General features: G+C 45.3%; 1 protein-coding gene across 3 annotated transcripts in view; it reads right to left on the bottom strand.

Moving 5' to 3' along the window:
• RBFOX1 (RNA binding fox-1 homolog 1) overlaps positions 1-23,068 on the bottom strand; it is a 1,151,472-nt gene that overhangs the window by 773,824 nt on the left and 354,580 nt on the right. Inside the window, exon 1 of one of the 3 annotated variants that reach the window (XM_040078693.2) lies at positions 18,089-18,160. The exons of 1 other annotated variant lie outside the window; for it this stretch is intronic. In XM_040078693.2, coding sequence (XP_039934627.1) covers positions 18,089-18,091 — 3 coding nt within the window. In that variant the 5' untranslated portion in view covers positions 18,092-18,160. Of the gene's footprint in view, positions 1-18,088; positions 18,161-23,068 lie in introns of those variants that run through there. One more of the 3 variants, XM_058422645.1, reaches the window with a different exon arrangement.

The raw sequence follows: 23,068 nt of genomic DNA, 5'->3' as shown, positions 1-23,068 counted from the left end.
ACTCACCAGCCTCAGGGCACCCTGACAGCTTCTGGAGCTTCCCAGAATGGATCTCGATCCTCCCAGAATCGAGCTTTTAAAGAGTTAAGATTTTAGCCAAGGGTTAGAAGCAATTTATATTGATTAGGATGCAAGTTGGGAAAACCAAAAGATAAGTTAATGATTATAATGTGCTTAAGCTAGAGCTAGATGATGCATTGCTTGGTGCTATGTGCTTGTTTAGTGGTGTTTATAGAAGGAAATGAAATAGATGGACCGTCATGATAACAAATGGAAACCGATGGGACCATGACCTGCCCCTGGACCAGCTGATCACGGAACAGGAGGGATTGGATCCTGCCAAAAGGTCATGAAGGCCTGCCAGCAGTAAGGCAGAAAGGTCATTGTGATGAAGATTTTCCTGACTTCATCCTTCAAGACCACCGACCCAATTCGAGAGAAGAACTGTGCAGGTGTGAAGGACTCTGGCCTCATTTTAATCCAGAGCAGGGGTGGGAGGTGCTGGGGTTATGGTTATGTATAAGCACTGTGTGTAAGTAAGACTTTGGGAAATGCAGAGAGGGCAAAGAGCCTGGTAGGGTGTGGGCACACCTCCAGGAGGTGCCTGCCGTGCCCCCCAGTGTCGCAATAAACCAGGAACCATACCACTGCCCGACTTTAACCACTCAGAGAGGCTTTGGCCACCATTCTATGATTTTACTGGGTTCACCCCCACGCCAGGGTTACACCACACACACCCCACAGACATTTCACTGCTTGTGGTGGAACTGCCCCAGCTGAACAGAGCTGATCCTTCACAGAAGCTGCTGGCAGAAACCCATTTCCACCCAACCATCCTACCACAGCTAAACAGAAACCCACTGCTTTCTCCAGCCCCTCCCAATCATTCCTGAAACCAGGTGAATGCCACCTAGAGATGAAATGAAAGCGTCAGATCATTCTGCCTTTCCCCACAAGGAGGGCATGCAACCCCATAACACAGTCCAGAGAACTTGACAGTAATTTGTTTTAATTAAGCAAGTTACTATCAGTTACTATATCAGCCTCCTGACATACTCCACAGAATACTGCATTTCTTGTGATTCCTGGGAGAGTCTCCACCCTGATGAGACATGTTCTGAATAAGGAGGCCGTATAATCTTCCTAACTTCCATCCAATAGATCAAAATTATGTTATTAAAATATTCAAGAGCCTTTGCTCTCACCCTTCTTTCCCTGGCATTAAAAATAAATCATTCTAATACCAACAGCAGCTAAAGATACCCCTGTATTTTTGATATACTTAGAACACATGCCTATCAAACTGGGCAAAAAAAAGCATGTCAGGACAGAACATCTTTATGTTTGGGATCTGAGGGGATCCTGCAGCCTCTGTGGATATTCTGAATATTGACTATTGATCCAAGCCACCTCCAGAGAGCTGCAGCACAGCCAGCCAGGCCTTTGCACAGGGTACCCTGGTGCTGCCCCCAAGGAATACTTGAATGGGGTGAAATAGGCTGAATGTGCTTTTCTGACATGAATAAACCCAGCCCCAGCACAGCCACATTTGTTTCCAGCCTGCTCCACGGGGTCACTCCTCCTGAGCCCCATCCGTGCACCACTGGCCCAGGCTTGGACCTGCTTTTCTCTTCAAGGGAAGCCCTCCATGGGCACACACTTCTTGTGTGCATTAGCCTTCAAACAGCATTTTCACCTGGGAAATAAAACTCCCCTTCTTATGTTTTGGGTTTTTATTATTTTTTTTTTCCCTAAATGAGGAATTGAACCTCAAAAATTATTCCAATGAGAGAAATTTACAGAAGATAGTGAAATGTCTAACACACAAAGCTTAAAACACTGCATGACACTGCCTAAATGCTGAAAAAAATCAGGATTTGAAAACAGCTATGTGAGAAATCATCCTTTATTTCCCACTACAGTACCTCACCTAGGAGAAAACTGTGTCATGTGCTGCTTTTTTTTTTTTTTAATCAGCAGCTGCTCACAGACATCCCTGCAGGTGTTTAACTATTGAAATCTCACATTTAAAATAGTGCCTGATTTGCAGCTACACTGAATAAACCTCGTATTTGCGACCAGGATGAAGTAGAGCAGTCAGCAAAACAAGTTCTCCTACTTTGTCCAAAACCAGAGGAGTCAATCTACTGAGGAACACAGGGAAGGAGGAACACAGAGAAATGTGGCAGAGCAGAGATCCTTCAGCCTAACAGAGCAGGCAAAAAACCCAAACTAAGGAAAAAAAGGAGAATTTTCTCCAACTCTATGCCGCCTGTCAGTTCAGCTTCCTTAACCAAAGTCCACCCTTAAATTAAAGAGTGAATCAAACATTCCCAACATCTGTGAAGGGTCCATGTGAAGGTGTAAAGGGCAGGATGATGCTGTCTGTAAAGGGTTAGAACTGGAGCAGGATTCAGAGCCAGGCTGAAGTTCCCATTCCAGGGGCAGCAGCCTCCAGCGCCACTGTCCAGCCTGGAACAACCCCTGCCAAGACCATTGGGAATTCCTGACCAGAGGCTGCTCCAGCCCTTCTCTCCCAGAGACTTGCTGGCTGGAGGGGCTTGGGGAGGGAGCCCAGGGCCCCACCTGGGCACAGGTGGAGAATGAAGTTGGGTGGAGACTTGTTACCCGGGTTTTTCTGAGTTTTTTACAGCCTTTTTGATTTTCATAAATGGAGTCAGATCTTTTTAGTTACTGTAGAATATTAGAGCAGTTTCCTAACTTTTCCCACATATGTAACATAAACAAATCCTTTGTTTTTCATTCTCTGTCCTTTGTTTGCGTATTTCTAACCTGAAAACAATTGTAACCGACAGTTGGTTTAGCCACTTGGCTGAGGGGTGAAAAACCCCAGAAGCCAATCTTCTGCTAGACCCACAAATGTATAAAAAGTAAGAAATAAAACAAGGAGGCTCTCTCTCCGCCCTGTCTCGGTTTGAGCTGGATCGGAGAAGGACCTCTGCCCTGCAAAACCGCTTGTCTGCGTGTGGCTGCTTTGTGTGTCTCGGTGACAGAGACTGAAGCTGAGTCAGGGAAGAAGTGTGTGTGTATTTTCTTTTTCTTTTTTTCCCCACCCAGCTCTATTATAACTGGCAATCAATTAACTCTGACTCTTTTTCCCCCCCTGAGGACAACTGGGAAGTGATGTCCCCCTCTGTATGTGATCCCTGGAGGGCCCCTGGCCCCCAGCCCAGCCCAGGGGGGACACCTGCCCTCAGTGCCCCTGTGGCACAGCGCTGTGGGCTCTGAGAGCAGCAGGCTTTGAACAGAGAGGGCTGAACAGAAATCAGTGCTTCAGTGAGAACCACAGCCACTCTGCTGACCCTCAGGAACAGCTGCTCCTGGAGAAACAGCAGTGCTGGGCTCTTCTCCAGCGGGGACGCTACGGGATCAGCAGGGTGTGCCACGGGATATTTGCTTTACCTCTTTCTCTGTTTATGCTTCAAGAGACTCCATATTTGATGTTTGCTTTCAAACAACACTTAATCCCATCAATTTTGTGGCCTTCCAGAAGCCATGGAGGCAGGAGGAACAGGTCCAGGGCTGTGAGTGTCCCCATGAGGTGCAGCTCAGAGGCAGGGTGAGCTGCAGTCCTCCTCATCATTCAGTCCTGACTCTTCCAGTACCTGAAAGACTGGAATGAGACTTGACTTTTCTCAAGTATTTTTTACAGTTTTCAGTTTGTGATCTGCAGGAATTCTGTGAATTCCTTTTGGAACAAATGGAATAATGCTTTACAGGATAAATTTGCACCTGTGCTCCGGGAGATCATTCTTCATCTGCTCAGAACATGCAATTTGAGAATTTGAGTCTCTATTTAACGCTGCTAACTCCTCTGTGATCAGAAGGTGACTTCATCCATACCACTGCTTCCAGGGCTGGTTTTACTTGGTGCTCCTCTCTTTTGGGCTCACACCTGTGCAATGTGCAGCCAGCAGCCACACACAAACCCTGCAGCAGTGCAGCAGGCGCTGCACAGCTGGTCCTGTGCAGGAGCTGCATGCTGTTCCCCTGGTCAGAAGAAAATGCACCAGGCATGCAAAATGTGGGGGACAGGAAGTTCCCTATTAAGAATGGGGGGGATCCTACAGATTTTGGGGTTTCCTACAAAGTTCAGTTGGTTGCTCCCCCAGTGCAGTCGAAAGAAGTGCTCTCACAGCACCTGACAGTAAAGGAAAAAGAGGAAAGAACAGAGGTGGCAACTTGCCTGGTGTCCTGGAAAGCCCTGGGAAAGGAAACCTTTAAGGAATTAGGAGGGATAAGCTACTGCCAAGTTTAAAAAAAAAAAAAATCTTTAGGTTAAAAGCTTTTGCTGAACTTTGGTGTTAAAACTGAACTGCAAACAGAAGTTCTACTGCTAAGAATATCTTTATTATTCTGATGATTCCATAACATTTCTGCATATAAAAATTAAGGTAGTTTAGGGAACAGAACAAGGAACTCTCTAGAATTTCATTACTGATGCCCCCCAAATCACCTTGTAAGAAAATCATATCACAGATGTAATTCTGGCCACACTTTGAGCATCCCCTGCTGAAGAGGCTGCAGCAGGGTTGCTCTGCCAGGGAATTCCAGGTCTGACTTCTGTGAATGCTGCCTGGGGAGGTTTCAATTCTGTCTCTACAATACCTCACTTTGCTCCCATGAGGAGGATCACATTTTTCAGTTGTTGCAGGGAGAGGAGCGTCTGTAGAGATGCATTCCTGCTTTGGTTTATTTGGTCTGTCCCCAATTACCACATTAGGTGACAATTTCTCAATAAGTCACCTGTCCATTTTCATCAAAGCACCTGCCACTCATAGGAGTATTGCTCAGGGCTTTATGCATCCATTTCTGAATGATTTTCCCATTAATCTCTTCTAAAATGTACAAATGCATGCACACAGGAAAGTGTAAATTCCAGCCATATGAAAGTTGTATTTGAAATAAATTAATTTACATGTAAAGTTTGAAAAGCTCTCAGAGCACTGTTGGTAAGTAAATGATCAAAATTAATTTCAATGTATTTGTATGGCTCTGGGACTTCCATCCACGTGTCTGTACAACCACAAGGAAAGCAGCTCCCCTCATTTACCCATTTTTTCTGCCCAAATCTGCCCAGATAAAACCTCTGTGTGCAGCAGGACAGAGGCTGCAGGACCAATCCTCCAGTTGACCACGAGCTCCAAGGAAATGCCATTTTTCAGTACTGGTGTGAAGTGTGTGAAAGCAGGGTGGAAATTCCAAACATTTTTGCCAAGAACCTCATTTTCCGGAGCCCAAAGTGCAACAGCACTGCCAGCTACACGGGGGGACTAAGGGCATGGATGTTTTGTAGGTTTTCAAAAGGCAGATTCAGGAGGCTGCTTGGAAGAGTCAACCATCAGAAAAAGCTGCCACTGCCATGGAAGGAAAGATTGCAAAACAATACAGGATACAGCTTCTTATTTTTTTAATTCAGCGGTGGCAAAATTCTTTTTGCTTTTTATTTTCACAGAAAAAAAAAAAAAAAAGAGGTAAGATGAATACATATTTAAACGTTGCACGTGCAGACCCCCATATAGCTATATCTTCTTTTTTGTTTGTTTGTTTTTCTCCTATAATAAAATGAAAAGAGAACTATAATTTTGTGGTATCTTCCATTCAGCTCCAGGAGAGCAAGGCAAAACCTGAATGAAATGTCATTGGTGTATCATGAAAAAATGCTCAGGACTAAATGAAGCATGATACTCAACAGGATTTGGGGGTGTTTGGTAGAAAGTGCATTAAGACAAATGCAATAAAACCAGTTTTGAAAATAAAATACCTTCTTCCCTGCCTGCAACCTCAGCAATGCTGTACTTCGGGGCATTTGTACTCCAGAGATATTGTTTTTAGCTATCTTGCCTGCCTTGATTCTCATTTGCATGATCTGAAAATCACTCCAACAGTGAGAGATGAGGAGAAGCGAGGAGTAAGTCACAAAGAATAGGTCTGGAATGTAAACAAATGCTTTAAGGTGACAGAGCTTGAGGAGAGAGTTGAAGAAAGAGAAAATATAAAATAAATTTCTCCTTGGAAATGTAATTAAAAACCCTGAAGTGACAGTTACACTATTTTATGACTGTGAATTTACAAAAAAAAAGAAGAACACCCCAGGCCAAAATTGACATCAGGTCCTTAAGAAAAGCTGAAGGATTATCTTCAGACAGGATTCTTGGTGACCACACCGAGGCACCAGGCGCTCCAGGTGATGAGAACTGGCTGGACAATGGCCACAATCACCAGGTGTCAGCAGGAAGCCAGCTCCGTGGTTCCTGGCACCGTGGGATGTCCATCCCTGCACAAGGAGCTGGGGGAGACGGGAGCCCAGGTTCAGAGGGAGCCTCAGGCTGGTCCCTGTGCTGCTGGAGCTGGGTGGGGCAGGGATGCAGCCTGGATCCCCTGGCACAATGCCCGGGCTTCCTGCTGAGGCCCCATCTGTCCCTGCCCACCTGAGAACGGTCTGTGTGCCCAGCCCCTGCCAGGACAGCCTGGCACACTGGCACAGTCGCTGCTTGCAAACCAGCACCCAGGCGGGGAATTCTGCATCCCCACACACCCTGTGAAAGGCATCTCAGCACTCTCAGGGAAGGGAGAGTCTTCTCCACAATGTCATAACGCCATTGATTTTTGAAACGCGAGGGAGGCGAGGAACAGCTCGTGTGGTTTTTATTACCAAGTAGAAACAGTGGCAAAATAATCTCCAAATTAGAGAGACAGATTTGATTAGACACATCAGAGTTCAAACACACACCCTGGCTAGGCAAACACAAGGGAGTGTGCCAGCGCTCTCAAAATGCCTCACAATACAGGAAGGGAACCTACACAGGAAACAAAACACTCAATTAGAAGCTGAGGTGCAATCCTAGCAATGACATCCTCGTTTGGCAAAGTATTTTACACTCCATGCCTTGCACAGTCTGAGGAGGAGTCACGCACACTGAAAGCTGGTGTGTACACAGAGGTTGTGCCAGCCTAGGTCCAGAAATAAATCCCTTTTCAGCAAAGTATTTGAACTGAACAGGCTGTATTGCCATGGTGTTACAACACTCACTATTGCTATAATATTTCATTCCAGGGAAATTATTGTGTAAAACAAAAGGGCTGTATGACAAGAACATACTGACATCTGCTGGCTCCTCCAAATGCACTTCTCTCAAGATTAGGGTTTAATGTCCTCAGCAGGTTTCCCCCTATCTAATGGGCTGCATAAAAAAAATTAACATTGTCTATCTCTCAATATACAAATGAAACCAGTCATTCTGCAGTTGCAAATGTTAAAGTGCGTGTGACATTCTGTGGTTAAACGATTCACACAAATATACTTCTCTTCCATATTTGACTTCTAAAGGATCACAGGAAATTACTTTTTGCCTAATTTGTATAAAAACAGCCAGTGATAGGGCACAAAATTTACATTCAAATAATTACTTCCCATCATTTCTTTGCCAACAAAAGACTACTATTTCCAATTTATTATCCAAGAGTGTAACTGGAGCTGTCACTCCGGCCAGGCTCACAATGGCAAGTATTGTTTCACAGTAATGATCAACCAATTAAAAGACCCGATTTTATTTGTGTTAGCACTGTGGCCAAAGGAGACGCATAAAGATAACACACAAATCACCTTGCACACCTGTCTAGAGTGATACCTGATCAATTATCTCTTATCATTCACCACAATCAACACAGGCATTTTGATAACCACAATATAGTGCCAAAGGCTGAACAGCTTCCACACCTACAGCCTGCAAAAGTCAGAAATTCCAGCTAATACATGCAGCTCCTAAAGCAGCTCTAACCTGGCACCCCCGTGAATAGGGAATATTCTGTAAATCTTCATGCACTTCTAAAGTTATTTTTTGAAAAGGGTGTGATAAATTCATTTAATGCTTGCTGTAGGAGTCCTAGCTTAGCATTTCCTCCCTCGTGTGCGCTGTAACACAAAGTTATGGATGACAATTTAAACACAAAATAGAAGGAATTCAAAATCATAATTCGCAGTGTCAGCAGCTCACATGTGTTGCATTTAGTTACTGAGGCATAAATTTGCTATTAGAAACAATGATGCAAATCATCAAATAATAACAGTTGCCAAGCTGTGCTTAGTGCAGATCATAAACACCTCAATATCTCTGTATTTCCACATCAACTATCAGCTGCAAGGTCAATTCCTTTTATCAGCTCATTAGCTAGACACATTTCAGAGTTGTGAAAAGGGAAATGAAAACCACAAATTCACCTTTTTGAATGCATTATTTGAGTAAATTCCCACTGTTTGCGCTGGTGTGTTCTGCTGAGGGCACCACCCTGCCTATTTCTTCCTCTCCCAGCACCCTGCCAGGCAGGACCACCCATTCTCCGGTGTCAAGCAGCACTGGCACTGTGCTACAACATTCATTTGGAATTCCCTTTCAATTTCCTCATTTGAGGCAGTTTATTAAATTATTTAAACTTCTTATATATTAAACATCAGCAGAGAAAATTCTGAGGGGGGAAAAAAAAAAAAAATTAAAGGAAGGGGAATACATTATTACCCTAAAAGTCTCCTACTCTTTAAGAGGTGATTCCAGATTCTTCAAATTCACAGGTGACAAGAGCCAGCCTTCCAGCAGAGTGAGAGGAAAAATCCATCCTTTGGAGACCCCCAAAGGCAGTTTTGGCCACAGGATCTCCGTTTGCCCCACTCAGCCGAGCACACGCTACTGCCAGGGCCACTGCACAAATACCAGGATTGGGGCATGAAAATAATAATAATAATAATAACAATTTTTAAAAAAAGGCCAGCTTTCCTCTTACCAATTCAGAAGCCTTAAAATGACCCTCAAAAGTGCAGGCTCTGCTGTGAGCTGCCCTGATGTGGACTGCCAGAATTGGTGAGGGAGGCAAGAGGAGAAGCACAAATGGTACACAATGAAAGGACATCAAAAGTGTTCCTCCTCCCCATTATGATCAATATAATTTTCTGCTGATTTACATGATAGAAGGTCTGGAGAGCTTTTGGGGCTGACTTTGGAGACCTCCAAAGAAGAAGAGCCAGGAGATCAAACCATGTGGCATTTTAAGTAGCAAAGGAAGCAGGCAATGCACGAGGCGTTAATACAACACAGCTCAGGAGTCAACTGCTCTGGCCACGTGGAAACACTGGCTGAGGCTGAGCTTCTTAAAACAACACTGAGATCTGACAGGACAGCTCTGATTTAAACACAGGCACAGCAATAAAGCAGCCAGTTAATCACCTAAAACTTCCCTCAGCTAATAAAGATGCATCCACTTATGCAACGAATAGAGCATTCCTTCCTTGGCAAAGCGTGAGTCTCTCAGAGCAGAGCACACACGATGACTGCAGCTTGATTTTGGCAACCAAAGGTCTGAAATCTGCAGGTAGGAAGAGTTTATCACCCTTCTCACTTACTCTCCATTTCTACCTCACTTGCATTTATTACTTCCTTGTGAACAGTATGGTCATGTACCGTGGAACAGTTCATATGGGAACTATTCCAAGGACCAGAGAAAACTTTACTCAATCTAATTCGTACCATAAGAACTCTCGAGCCAGCTTGAAAGCTAGCCTCAACCTGAGAGAACTTCAATAAATATTTTTTTGACATAGAAATTAGAGTCCAATCTTCTTGCTTCCTGCACAGTCAGTGACAAAATATCCAGTGCTTCATTGGGGAAACAATTTTTTTTCAATTCTAAGATTTCCTATCCACTAGAAATACTTGTGTTAGAAATTTGGATTCATATTTTAGTCTACTGCTTTGTAACAGTGCAAACATGGAATGAGAAGAAAAGTCTACGTTACTTCTAATATCAAGGAGAACTTCCAAATTTTCCTTTACTTTGCCCGCTTGCAAAGCTGTAACACAGCAAAGCATCACATTAACTACTAGATATACTAATTAAAGATTGCACGGTTTAAGACACGTTGATAAAGGAAGACTGATATCGAGAACTATTGTTTTATTCATCAACACAACTCCCACCAAAACGCAATTATTACAAATGCCACACCAGCCCCCCAGGCTGTCAGGCCCGTGTCAATCAGCCACAAGCTGAGCTGGTGCCACAGACCCTGACAGACTCATCACAGCTCTGTGCTCACCACTTGAAAACAAATTTGCAACTCCAGCCCAGGTAATAGTGCTGATTGGAACAGAGGTGCTGGTAACCATTAACTTTGGAGACACTTGATTTTTACCTAGAGGTATTTACTGTGATGTTGTATTTTCCTAAATTCGATCACTTTGATTGCTCGAGTATTAAAATGGTTTTAGATTACTTCTTTTCACTCCAGACAGGGTTTTTCCCTGGTACCCAGAGATGGGATGATGACCTCACTGTCCTTTCCAGCTGCCCCCCAGCCCTGCAGAACCCTTCACACCACACACCAAAACCCCATTGTGACACACTCTGGATCCATTATAGCAGAAAAGCACCTTCATATTTACAACACAATAAAGTATTTATGTTCCCACACAGCCAATTTTGTACATAGTGAGATTTCAAGCAATGCTTGAGTCCTTTTTAAAATTCACTCAGGTTCTGCCACACACACGTATTTTAAGGAAAGCAGCTCTCTGCCTGCACTGGAGCAGTGGATTGAGTCCATTCCAAAGCAGGAACACAACCACGAGCACTCCAACAACAGGAAGGGGAAAACCTCTGGTAAACCACGTTAAAATGCAAACATGTAAGGCGTGTTTTCATCACACGTTGATTACAAACCCTCCTGCAGAGAAATGGCAGCTGCTGGAAACAAAACGATGCCCACAGCGTTTGAAGGGGCCAAAGCAGCTGACTGCATCCTTGTGCCCGTTTGAAGCAACGTGTCCCGAGAAGAAGTCATTAATCAGGCGGCTCATTGGATATGGCAGTTCCCAGAGTGAGGATGAAAGATCCTATCAGCACCAAAGCTGACTGAGGTGGAGGCTGTTTGCAGTGGGAGGAGTAAAAGACAGCTTCAGTATCAAAGAAGGTGTGACTTTAGCGTGAGGCCGTGCAGAGCAGGAGGAGCTGGCAGTGCCCTGCACCCCAGGGAGCTCCGTGCACCAGGGCACAGGTTTTTAACACCTGGAGGGTAAATCCCACCCTGCCCCACCTCACAGCTGGGTTTAGGGCTGGTTTTTCCCAGAGTCCCACAGGATCCTTTCTAACCAGCTACAGCCAGAGATTCAGCACCGAAACGAAGTGAAATCAACTTCGTAAAACAGAAATAGCGAAACCGAAACGCACATAAAAAACCCACAGGTAATATCGGGGACGGGAAATCAGTAAGATAAATTAATCTGGTTTTAGGCTGAGGACATTCACAGGGAAGCAAGCGTGTGAAACGTGCAGTATGGCCAATTTGGGCACTTGGCAAGAGCCCAGCACTGGTAATGACCCAGGGCAAACCCCACGGGTCCAGCCTGGAGGCAGCTGCAGACTAACACAGCATCACGATGGCAACGAGAGCAGGGCACCAGGAAGGGAAGGAGCTGTTTGGAGAGTGTCCAAAATTAAGGAGTGGGAAAAGGGCCTGGTATCACAGAAGGATCAGGAGGATTGCTAGATCCATTCATCTTCCTGCTGGGTCACTCTGTGTGGCTCAATTCAAACTGCACTCTGGGACTTTCTTAGCATTTTTATTGTTGCAGGCTCAAAATGGGTATCACCATGTGGCAGATGACATTTTAGGCAGCTTATCTTCCATGCTGGAGGAAAGGACATTTAGGTAACTACTTACAGACACAGTGCACTGCCTGTAGTGGAGTGACACGATTTTTTTTTTTTTTTTTTTTTAATCCTGAAGCTTCGCTGTAGAGTTTCATTGTAACAGGAGAGAGTATTTCATATTATTTCCTGAGACGCTGATCAGAGATCACCCCGTAGCACAACTTGAAACTGATGCTTCAATGTCTTTTCCCACAGAAGTGGGAAGGCTGAAACTGCTCTGTGGTCAAAACCCACACAGACTGTGCTGCATTCCGAGGCAAATGTTACACAATTACATCCATTTGAGGACTAAAAGATTACTCTGAAAGCAGTGTTTAATACTGTATTCTACAATTTCACACAGGCGCTGTTTACAGGTTTTTTATTTACAATCAAAATCATTTGCTCAACAAAATATCTCCATAATATTGCATAATCCTTAATTTAGGGATGGATGCTAACTACGAAAACAGTGAATGAACAGGGCAGACAGACCCAGCAATATTGGCTCTGACAGAGACTACCAAGCCTTTTTCCTGGATCAGTGCCATTCAACTTTGTCTAATTTCTCTCTCCTCAAACCCTAAATTACCAATTATCAACAACACATGGAAAAACTCAGACACCTAAGGGCTTATTCAACAAAACGTATTTAAAAGATAAAAGCAGAAACTCAAGAACTGGCCATCCAGAGGAAGAGTAATGCTGATTCACCAGCCAAACCTCTTTTGTGAGAGATGCCTGTCATTAATCATTGAACAGACATAGAAAAGATACGTTTTTTCAAGACAACAAGGCAATTACACAACGTTTTATTTTGAAATCCAGGGCTCTGGATCTGTTTGAGGCGCACGACACACTGTCAGTTTTGTAAGACAGCAGCATTACACGTGTGACTCTTTTCTACAGGTGCTTCTCATGTGTAAGCTGCAGGAAAAATAAAAAAGCCTTCAAACAGCCAAAGGACAGACTACAGGATGAGCCAGGTGCGAGGAAAGCAACTGCACCTCCACCAGAGCAGCACACATGGATTTGGTGTTTTATCTCATGTGAGGATGGAGCTGATTTCAACACAGCAAAACTTATTTCCTCTAGCAGAACTTTCCAACACAAGCACCCTTCCTTCCAGCTGTACACAGGGGGTCTTACACCTTCTCTACAGCTGCTGGAGCTCTTGGAGTATTTTAATTTGAAATAGCGGCATTTCCTTGCTTAAACATTCTGCTCAATTTCCTACCCACAATTTCACACGCTCACAGTCTTCAAAACAATATGCTTTTAGAGTTGGAAGTTTCTATATCGAGTTTGAGTTTCCCAAAATTTCTCAGGAGAAAAAAAAAAAAAAAATAAAGTATTTTTAGGCCAGCTTCCTACTTCTCTGATCATATAATGTTTGCTCACAACTAATACAGACTGAACTCAGGGACAATAAAATCCTTACAAAACTTATGGAACCAGCAACCAGGAGAGCAAGCTATTGTGGGTGTCCTCGTCAAGAAAACTAGTCAGCCCACATTCATACTTTATTTGACTCTAGGAAAAAATCCAGTGGAAAGGTGAATAACAAAGGCCCAAAAGTAAAGGAAAACTTTGAATCCCAACTACCGCTGCAACAGACTCAAATCAAAGAACTATGAAACACACAGAAAGCTGAGTTGCTAATTCCCCACTCAGGCCATTCCCTTAAGAGTTGGACTTGATCCTTGTGGGTCCCTTCCAAGCCAGAATATTCTGTGGGTGTGATTCTGTGTAACTCCAGCTCTCATTACCATTGCTTTAACTCTGAGGAGCCTACAGACAGCAGTTGCTTGGAGTTTATTCTAGGTTGTATCACTGAAATCCACTTTTTTAGCACTGTAACCTCTTCTTGCTGTATCCTAAACTTTCCTGGCCAGGGGTTGTGCACTGCAGGGTTGAAGCCAAGTGTGTTGCAAACAGAAAATCTGTGTATTTGTAGTGTTTGAACGCTGGTGCCAGGCAGCTGCACCTGGCCCTGCAGTCAGCCCCGTGATGTTTATCTTCAAGTGATTGAGTTTTGCATGTTTGCCCTCTCACACAGCCAAGCTTTCAGCTCACCCTGCTGTAACCACGCTCCCTCACACCTTCCCAGCTGAGGCACTGGCAATTATTTTAATGGCTCTCAGTTTGCTCACACAAACCGTGCTCTGCTGCTGCTGCACACCCTCCCTGGCTGCCTGCAGCCAGTCTCCTGCTGCCACATGCTCCCAGTTTGCGGCACAGCGCTTCCCACTCCTGGGAGGTACCTGAATTTTAGGGCATCTGTCAGTGTAAACTCGTATCTTCCTTTCAGCTATTAGCACAGGAGCATCTCGCTGTTTGGAAACATGGGATTTTAGAACAGCATCCGAAGCTGTAAAATGTTCAGGAGTTTTTAGCTGGCTTTGACAAAACTGTCCCAAAGCTTCAGTCCTATATTGGAGACACTTAACCAACTTCTGAGAGATACATCCTTCCAAAATACCGAGCAGCTTCTCTCCCCTTGAAACGAGCCAAGTCAATACCTCACAAAATACCTCGGATTTTGGAATATTCCCTAAAAACATCACTTATAAACATTCTTCATTCTGGACAGGATCCCTGAAAAGCACAAAACCTGGAGCAGAAGGATAGAGACATTAAGTTACACCTATTTGGCAGAAAATAGCATTTCAAAGCATGAGAAGCCTATTTTTGGCCCTTGATTCTGCTTGCTGGCCAGCTGTGAGCCATCCTGTGAACCCAACACGACCAGCCCTTCCTGCTCCACAGAATTACACAACCTCCAGCGCTGCTGCTGCACCACTGGCAACCCCAGCAACCCAGAAGGGATTTTCCAGCTCCTTTCAGTTAGCTTACCATCTTCATTGCATCAGCTTGAAGGACACAAATAAAATTATCTAATTGGCAATTAGTTGTCATTTCTGGCACAGTAAATTTTTAGCAAATTAATAGTTATGAAGGGAAAGCGCAATAAATACTGGGAGGTTCATAAACAGCTTGTAATCATGAAAGCAGACATTCAGAATAGGTGATACAAACACTATCTACTGATGACATCTGGAAGAATGCACAACATCAGGTGTCAGAGATGGCATTATACTCCCCAGAATGAGGACTTGCACTACAAAATAATCACAGCCACTGAAAAATTCAATTATTTAAATAAAAGAACAAAACTGTTCATAAGAAAGTGCAAGTTAGCAAAGAATTCAAAAGAAAAGAGCAAGAAAAAGTTAAAAAAAGCTTCTCATTAATGACTTGGGAGAAGATCCTCAGAGACAGGAGCTTTCTGCTCTCAGGAAATAGCACAGCTCAAATTTTGTGCAATGGAGTCATCAGAAGTTCTGCCACAGATGTTTGTAAGTTCAGCCTATCAAGACCAGAAACAGCCAGGACCCCTAATAAATGTTCTGTTTGCCACTCTTTTAAGCCCTGTCTGTTTTCTTGCTGCCCAGCTCTTCAGTTTTGTTCACACTCTATTTTACAAGGCTGCATGAGATAAGAGGATCCCCATCTCCCACATGAAATGGGAAGGAGTCAAGATCCAAGAATTAAGTAGAGGGACTTCTGACATGCATAAAACACACACATTTTTTAGCTACTGTGTATTCTCCCAGGCTGTAGTATAATGTGTTATTCTTAATTGCATAAGATTCATCTTTTTCAGATGAGTGCACCTTTCAGACAACAACATGCTCAACGCGGCCATACCTTCAATAGCTGTAAATAATATTTCTTATTGTGGCCAGCACTTAGGGTTAGATCTACTTCGATCTACCCTTTGTGGTATATAATGCTTCTAGTTAGATTTAAAAATCAGATATGCCATTTCAAACTACAAGGTGAAAAATTATTTCCAAGCAGCTCAACCTCTCCCAGCGCAAGCAGACACTGAACAGCTCCTTGGTCCTGAACAAAGCTTACCTGTCTGCACAAAGAGAGAGCCAGGGTACTATTTCCATTACATTCCTCCTTAAAACTAGGCAAAAACCTGGTAAATCCAGCATTTATATAGAGCTGGCAAAGAAGCACTAGGTCTCCCACAAAGCAATGAAAAAAAAAAATACTGGAAGAGCCTGACTGGCCACACCAGAGGGAGAGTTTGAAGGGAATGAGATAAGATTCTTTTGAAAATAATAGGTAAGAGCATTACCAAGAAGAAAAAAAACTCTTGGGAAAGACAGCAAAAGCAGGAAGACAAGTAAGAGGAGAATGGGAATACAAAATGTACACGAAGTATGCCATCAGAGACGACACGGGTACGAGCTGATCCTGCCTTGGGCAGGAACACAGAGACTGACGGGAGCGCCTGAGTCCCTCCTGGCCTTGCTGTTCCGTGTTTAACTTCAAGGGGGCTTTGAGCAGGGAGCAAGGAGACACTTCAAACCCACCAGGCTGGCAGCCATGGCCTCAGGACATGACATCCCCCTCTTGTGCTGCAGCAGCAGCGCAGCCAGAATCCTGCATGCAGTGTGCAGGCACCCCTGGAACTGCTCTCAGGGCTGGGAATTACTGCACCTTGCATCCTGCATGTGTGCCCGTACCCTCTGCTGAAATGGAGCACATCAGGCACGGGAATTCACAATCCCACTCTCTTCCTCGACACTTGACTCCTGACAGTATTTCTGTCATTAAAGCCAGAGCAGCATCCCCATCACGTCAAGGACACCAAGTACTTCAATTACAGGAACTATAAAAATCATCAACATACTGTGAATTTTATTCATTACATTTGTCAGCTCTGTTAGTGATATTCAGCTAAGTACTAATAGAAGAAAAAGAAATACAGTCTTGACATTAGAAATACAGATTTCATTTCAGGAAATGCCGGATCCTTTGTCTAATGTATTTACCAGAAGCATAAACTGTAAAGGAGACTTGGGAAGCCAAGCCTTCAAAGCCTGCATAAGATAGCAAGCAGATCTCCACTATAATCATAACTCCTACGTAAAAATAGCTTCCTCAAAACCCAGTAATGCAAAACATTCTAGCAAAAGTAAATAAAAATCAATTAAAAATACCTGCTCTAAATCACTACTATAATCCTGATAACTGGAACACGTGATGTCAGCCACTTCCCTGAAAACTAAATGTTCTATTGACATACATACTGAAAATTCACACAGCCCCACTACTCTTCCCAATATAGAACTTCTCAAGCAGCTACGGCTATTTGATTTCTAAAACTTAATTATTTGATTCTGAGGGCTAGCTCTGTTTTAGACTGCAATTCCTCCACCATCATCAATCTCTACCACAGGGTGACAAGACCTTGCTTCTACTTTTACAGCCCGTGCACACCACTGTTTTCACACTTCCGAATGACAAATGAAACACACGGTATCTTTCCCCTCTTACGTATCATCGAGTCTAGAGAAGTGAAACAAGGTACTTGACATTCTTGGGACACCAGCAGCAGCGTCTGCTGTGTTTTATGTTCCATCTCGCCTTAAATAAGCTGAATTTTATTTAAAGTGGAAAAAAAAAAAATAGTCAACGCTGAACTTACTTCAGAATGTAACATACTATACCACATTTGCAATTCACAGAGCAGATAAACAAAAGCGGCAGATTTGGACAAGATCTTTCACACTTCGCTGATGTGAATCACTCCAGTCAAACTTCAGACCACATTCGTTTCACCATCTGCGCGAGCCACGTTAAGTTGGCAGCTCAATGTCCAACAGCCACATCACAGATTTGGGAAGCGCACGACGCGTGCCGCTCTCCCATCGCAAACCCATCTCCCAGTGCAAAGCCCTGCCCCTGCTGAGGAGCGGCATCCGAAAGGAGCTGTCTGCACGTCCTGCGCGGGCAGTGGCACTACACCTGCACCGCACAGGTATTAAAGCAACACTGATACTTTTTTTTTTTTTTTTTCCCCTGACAGAGGCATGCAGGAGAAAACAATCTGATGAATCGCCAATAAAATCAGCAGATACCGAGGACTTACAGGCAGGTAGTTTCCCAGCAGTTAAATATCTGCACTCTTTTAGCGAGCACCTCGGCAGAGCCCCGAATGCTCATGCTCCTCGCCGTTCCCCGCGTTCGGGAGCCGCCTCCCGAGCCGCCGTTCACCGCTCAGCCCCTCGCACGGCGCTTCGCAGGCGACAGCGAAGCCGGCGCGGTGCCCCCGACCCGCGGAGCATCCCGCGAGCATCCCGAGAGCATCCCGAGAGCATCCCGAGAGCATCCCTCCGCTCCGACCCCGGAGCTCCCCGAGAGCCCCCCCCGGCCGCGCATCCCTCTCTCCCGTCCCCCCGCCCGGGCCGCCCCGGGAACTTTCGGCCCGCGGGCCGGAGCGGAGCGGCCGCAGCCCCCCGCGCACCTGCCGGGCCGCTCCGACCCTGGGCCCCGCCGCCCCCGCGCGGCCGCGGCCCCGACTCACCATAAAGAGGCGAGCGGAGGCGAAGGGTCGCGGCGCTTCTCCCGAGCAGGGCGGGCGGCCCCGGCGGGCGAGCGGCAGCGGGACGCGGCTCCCGCGGCCGCCGCAGCCCCTTCCCGCGGGCAGCGCCGCCGCCCTCGCTCACCGCCGCATGCCGCGCCCCCCGCCGCCGCCCGGCTCCCCCCCGGGCTCGCCGCGCTCCGGCAGCGGGGGCCCCCGCCCGCACCTCGGCGGGCGGCGGCGAGACCCCGGGGGCGGCCCCGCCGCGGCGGTGGGGGGAGAGCAGGGGGCGAGAGGCGGCTCCGCTCCGCTCCGCTCCGCCCGGCGGGAGCCCCGCACCGGCGGGACGCGGAGCTTCTTCCCGGCGCGGAGGCGCTGCCGCTCGCCAGCCGGCGCGGAGAGTGCCTCGGCGGCGGGCGGAGGTGACCTTCAAGCCCGGCGGGGCGGGCTGGGGCGGGGAGCGGGAGAGCGGCGGGGGAGCCCCAGCGCCGGGGGAGGCGGCGGGGGCGGGATGCGGTGCGGCGGGACGGCGGAGCGGGGCCGGGGGGAGCGGGGGCCGGGCGGAGCGGGGCCGGGGGGAGCGGGGCCGGGCGGAGCGGGGCCGGGGGGAGCGGGGCTCCCCGGCTCCGGAGGCGCGGCCCCGCCCGGCACTGGCGGCCGCGCGGCGGCGCCCGGGAACCCGCGGGGCCCGAGCGGGGCCCGCCCGCACCGGGGACAGCTCCGGGGACAGCACCGGGGACAGCTCCGGGGACAGCTCCGGGGACAGCACTGGGGACAGCTCCGCGGGGATGCCCACGGCCGGGAGCTCCGCCGAGCCGGAGCTTTCCCTTCCCGGGGCAGCGGCGGCGCGGTCGCAACTTTGCATCCCCGGGGCTCGTCCCGGAGAGCTGCGCTCTGCCCCAGCCCGAGCGAGCAGCGCTGCCGCGGGAAGCGAACACGCACCAAAGCGGCGCCGGGGAAACTGCTGATTAAAACGATGCCCTTGGCGATCCCCAGCCATCCCTGCCTGCTTCCTTCCCCTTCCTCTTGCCCAAAGGAAACCAAATCTTGCGCGGATTCTAATGCTCACCTAATGAGAAGAGCATCGCAGCATTCCTAAAGGCGTGAATTGCTGTTAAATGAGGCTGACCGCAGCTATTGACGAGAAAGTTTGGAAGGGGGGGAAATAAACATCGAGACCTGTCAGAACACTGGCTTGTCCTTCCCAATAGATTAGGTATTAAGTCTGTAGTGATCAAACGTTTTTGTGCTTCTCAACCTCCAGCTGCAATAAATTAATGCCACGGAGACTTCCTCCAATATGTGAACCAGTATCAATTACAGATGGGGAGTGTGAGGATCAGACAGATGTGCTGCCTCCTGTGGGGTAGGAGTAGGGAGGTTTTTTAAGCATCGAGATGGAAATGCAAAACAGTTAGCAATCAGGTGATAACGAGGAGGCAAGCTTTAACTCATAGGCATGTGGTCCCTTAAAAAAAAACAAAAAAACAAAAACTTTTTATGAATAATCTCCCTATAAACTTTTTCATCTGTATAGAAAATAAATACAGCCAAGTCTTTGTAAGTTGAACTGCAGTTCCCACATCGATCATATACAGAAGTACCTCAAAAGCACATATCTGTATCCCTCTGCCTCTCCTGACAGATTTGGGGCTTGGCCTATTTCTGCTGCTATTCTAAGGGCCAAGGTGTGATCCTGGATCCCCTAAACATGTAACTCGGTGAAACTGGTTGGGATTGTTCCTTTACCAAGACACACCAGTTTGTGAAGCTGGATCATTTCAGACATTAAATTCAGAATTTATCATTCCTCATCAAACATGAAGCAGTGTTTAATGGCTGGAAAATTTTACTCCACCTCATTAAAATCTGTCAGATTACTGATAAATACAAAGTTACTCAAAGATTCAATTTCAGGATCAAAACTTAAATTATCAAGTTATCCCAACAGATTCTTTCAAAATGTACGTCCCACTCTGTAGGCTGATCCCTATGAAGTTGATATAAAGATCCTTGGATGGATTTTAAATCCATCCCGTGTGTTTCCTTCATTTTTCTTTTCAGCCTTCCATTTCACTCCAAAATCAACAGAGAGAAGGCAATGGGAGGCTTATGTCCAACAAATGTAAATTGGAGGTCAAAACATTACACTGAAGTTCTCTAAATCACTAAAAGATTATTTTACAGTTGGTAACTGATTACTCTGCAGTTCAAGGTCATTGAAGCCCTATTTACTAATCCCTCCATGAGAAAGTGATACTGGTAGAAGGTTAGCGAGTAGAAACGAAACACAAGACTGGCAACATTTCAACATCTCTTCCTTAATTTGTCCATTTAGGCCCTCTAATAAGAAAATAATTTTCACCATTTAGATTAAATACGACTGACTGCATCGATAAGTTTGCCATATGGCCCAGTACTTCCTGCTTTGTCAGCAGTTTTTAAAGACTGAACTAATTAAAAAAAAAAAAAAAAAAAAAAAAAAAAATCCATGTAAAAAATGTCCACCCTTTGATGATATACGCTAATGTAGCATGAGGCAAACTTTCTTCCTGGTGAAATTGTTGCCATTAGGTTCTTTAGGTTAAATCCTGGCTCACATGGAGGTGACCACTGAGTGACTCAGAGGAGTCAGATTCTCCTGCCCACACACCATGAAGGCCCAGGGTTATGAAGCACAACAAGAAAGGAAAGGCCATTCGGTGCCTTCTTCCCACCTGAAACAGCCCAGAATTCCTTTTTCTTCTCCAAATATGTGACTTTCAGGTCAGCACCAATGCAGATTTTTATGGATCTCAATTTCTTTCCAAACCTGACCTGGAGTCTTTATCCACTCACCTGTCTGGACAAAGCTGGCAGTCTCCAGAATGAAGAAATTAAATCTATTTAAATGTGCTAAAATAATAAGAAGCTGAAGCTCACACAAATAAGCTAAACCAAAATCCTTCATGAAGGAACAAAAATCTCATGAACTAGACTTAATAAAAAGCTTTTTTTAGGCATTGGAGCATTCCTGTTGAGCAGTGAATACTCTCTGGAGTGTTGAGAACTACTCACAGGATTAAAACTAAATCAGCTGCAGGTGTTGGTTACTTTGATCTGTGCTTGATTAGAGACTCAGGTGTGTGTTAAGTGACTGGATGAGAGCTTGTCTTTGGACTCTCAACACCTACATACTCTCCTTTTGTACAAACCCTGTCAAAAAGGTTCCCTTGGCTTGTTTTTCACATCTGTCTTCCCTTTGTTCCCCTCACATGAAAGAACCTGGAACTGCAAGTCAGACCTTTCTTAAAAGAGCTCCTTCATTCTCCAAACTTTGCCGTCGGTGTGATACAGGGGCTCCCAGCTGGGGTTGGAGCTCTGGTGGAAGAAATAACTTCAGACGAGAAGAAAGGATGGAGGAATGATGAGCAGAGAGAGAAGGCATCAGTCTCCCATGGCAGAGCAGAGACCAGCACCCAAACATTGGTTTCTGTTCCAGAGCTCCAGGCGTTACAATATTTCCTTTCCTAAACACAATGGATCCAGATGTACTTGCCTGTGCACCTCTTCCACAGGAACCACCCTCAGAAAGGTGCTCACCCCTTTATTCACTTTTGGAATAAACAGAACATTTAAAGCATTTGATAAAAAAAATAATCTTGGCGGTTCCACCCCGAAGTTATAATTGTGCAAAGCCACAATTCTCAGTCATTTCTGTAGGAAGTACTTACAAAGAAAATACACAAACTTAAGTATAATTGTCTAGCCATGCACTTAAAAAGTTGCTTCAGAAGGAGACATTTTCCAATTTAATGTAAATTATCCATGGCAAGAGAAAAAAATGAAGGGCAAGTAGCAAATGGCTCCATTGAAACACAATGCTTTGAACACATTCCCAGTCAGGGATTAATTCTTAAAATATTTTTTAGAAACTATTTTCTGAATAAAAGCTTATTTCATGTTTTCTTAAATTTGGAAACCTTTTTCCCTTTATAGTAAAATATTTTCTGTGTTTATTTCCAAATTTGGGAACTGGTGTGAGGTTGTTCTAGCCAAAAGATCTCAAGAACACAGATCTGTGGTATGTGGGACAAGAACTGGAGGTGAAAGAGGATTTATTGGAGAAAATAATTGTTCTGAACAGCAGACTAAGTCAGTGCTGTAGATGCTGTATCAAAAGAAAAAAAAAAAAAAAATAAGAGAAAAGGGGTAAAAAATTAAAGTCTTCAAAAATAAGCATCTTTGTATTTGTAAGGAAGATATAAACAGTACATATATATTTAATGCTTTAAAAATTCATCTTGTATTTGCTGCAAAGAACATCTCCAGCACATCCACATCCACTGTGATTTATTCCTTCTGGGGGAATCTTTCTGCTCAGGCCAGTATCAGTGGGAAGGGAACACAGAAACCATTTGCAGTAAAATCTGTGAGCTTCAGGGAAAGTCTTTGCGGTGGTGGCAGATGTGTCACAAATTTCAGTGCCACAAAAACTCCACGAATCCTCTTCAGAAAAATTCTGCATTGGAACAAAGCTTGGTAATAGTCCGTTGACAGTCAACCCTTTGGACACTGGCAAGCAAGTGTAGCCTGAAATGATCTGGGAAAAGACCTCTGGATTCTTGAAATTTGTGACAAAAAGGACTCACAAACATGAGGAAATTAACAAATCATCTTCAACACACAAAAAAACCATTAAAAAATATGTACTACTGTTTACATGCTCTGTGCTGGTGGTGTGGGGCTTTAGTTCAGATTTCTTAAATTCTTTTTAATTCTTGGTAATTTCTGTGTCTTGAGCTCAGTTTTCCGGAGAGTGTGTTTATGGAGCAGTAAGGACACTTGCACTGTGTCTGTACGTGTAGAGTTAGATTAATGAATCTGTTAGATTGAATTTGTCATTTGCTTGGCCTTTGTGTATCAAATACTGGCATGGGAATAGTTCAATGCTTCTGTCTCCATGACAGAAGGAAGAGTTGCTACCTTTTTGTTCATATAGCT

This window comes from Hirundo rustica, chromosome 15 (assembly GCF_015227805.2).
Source record: "Hirundo rustica isolate bHirRus1 chromosome 15, bHirRus1.pri.v3, whole genome shotgun sequence".
Classification (NCBI taxonomy): domain Eukaryota; kingdom Metazoa; phylum Chordata; class Aves; order Passeriformes; family Hirundinidae; genus Hirundo; species Hirundo rustica.
Note: the sequence above shows the minus strand (reverse complement) of the source record. Positions and strands in the feature narration are given on the sequence as shown.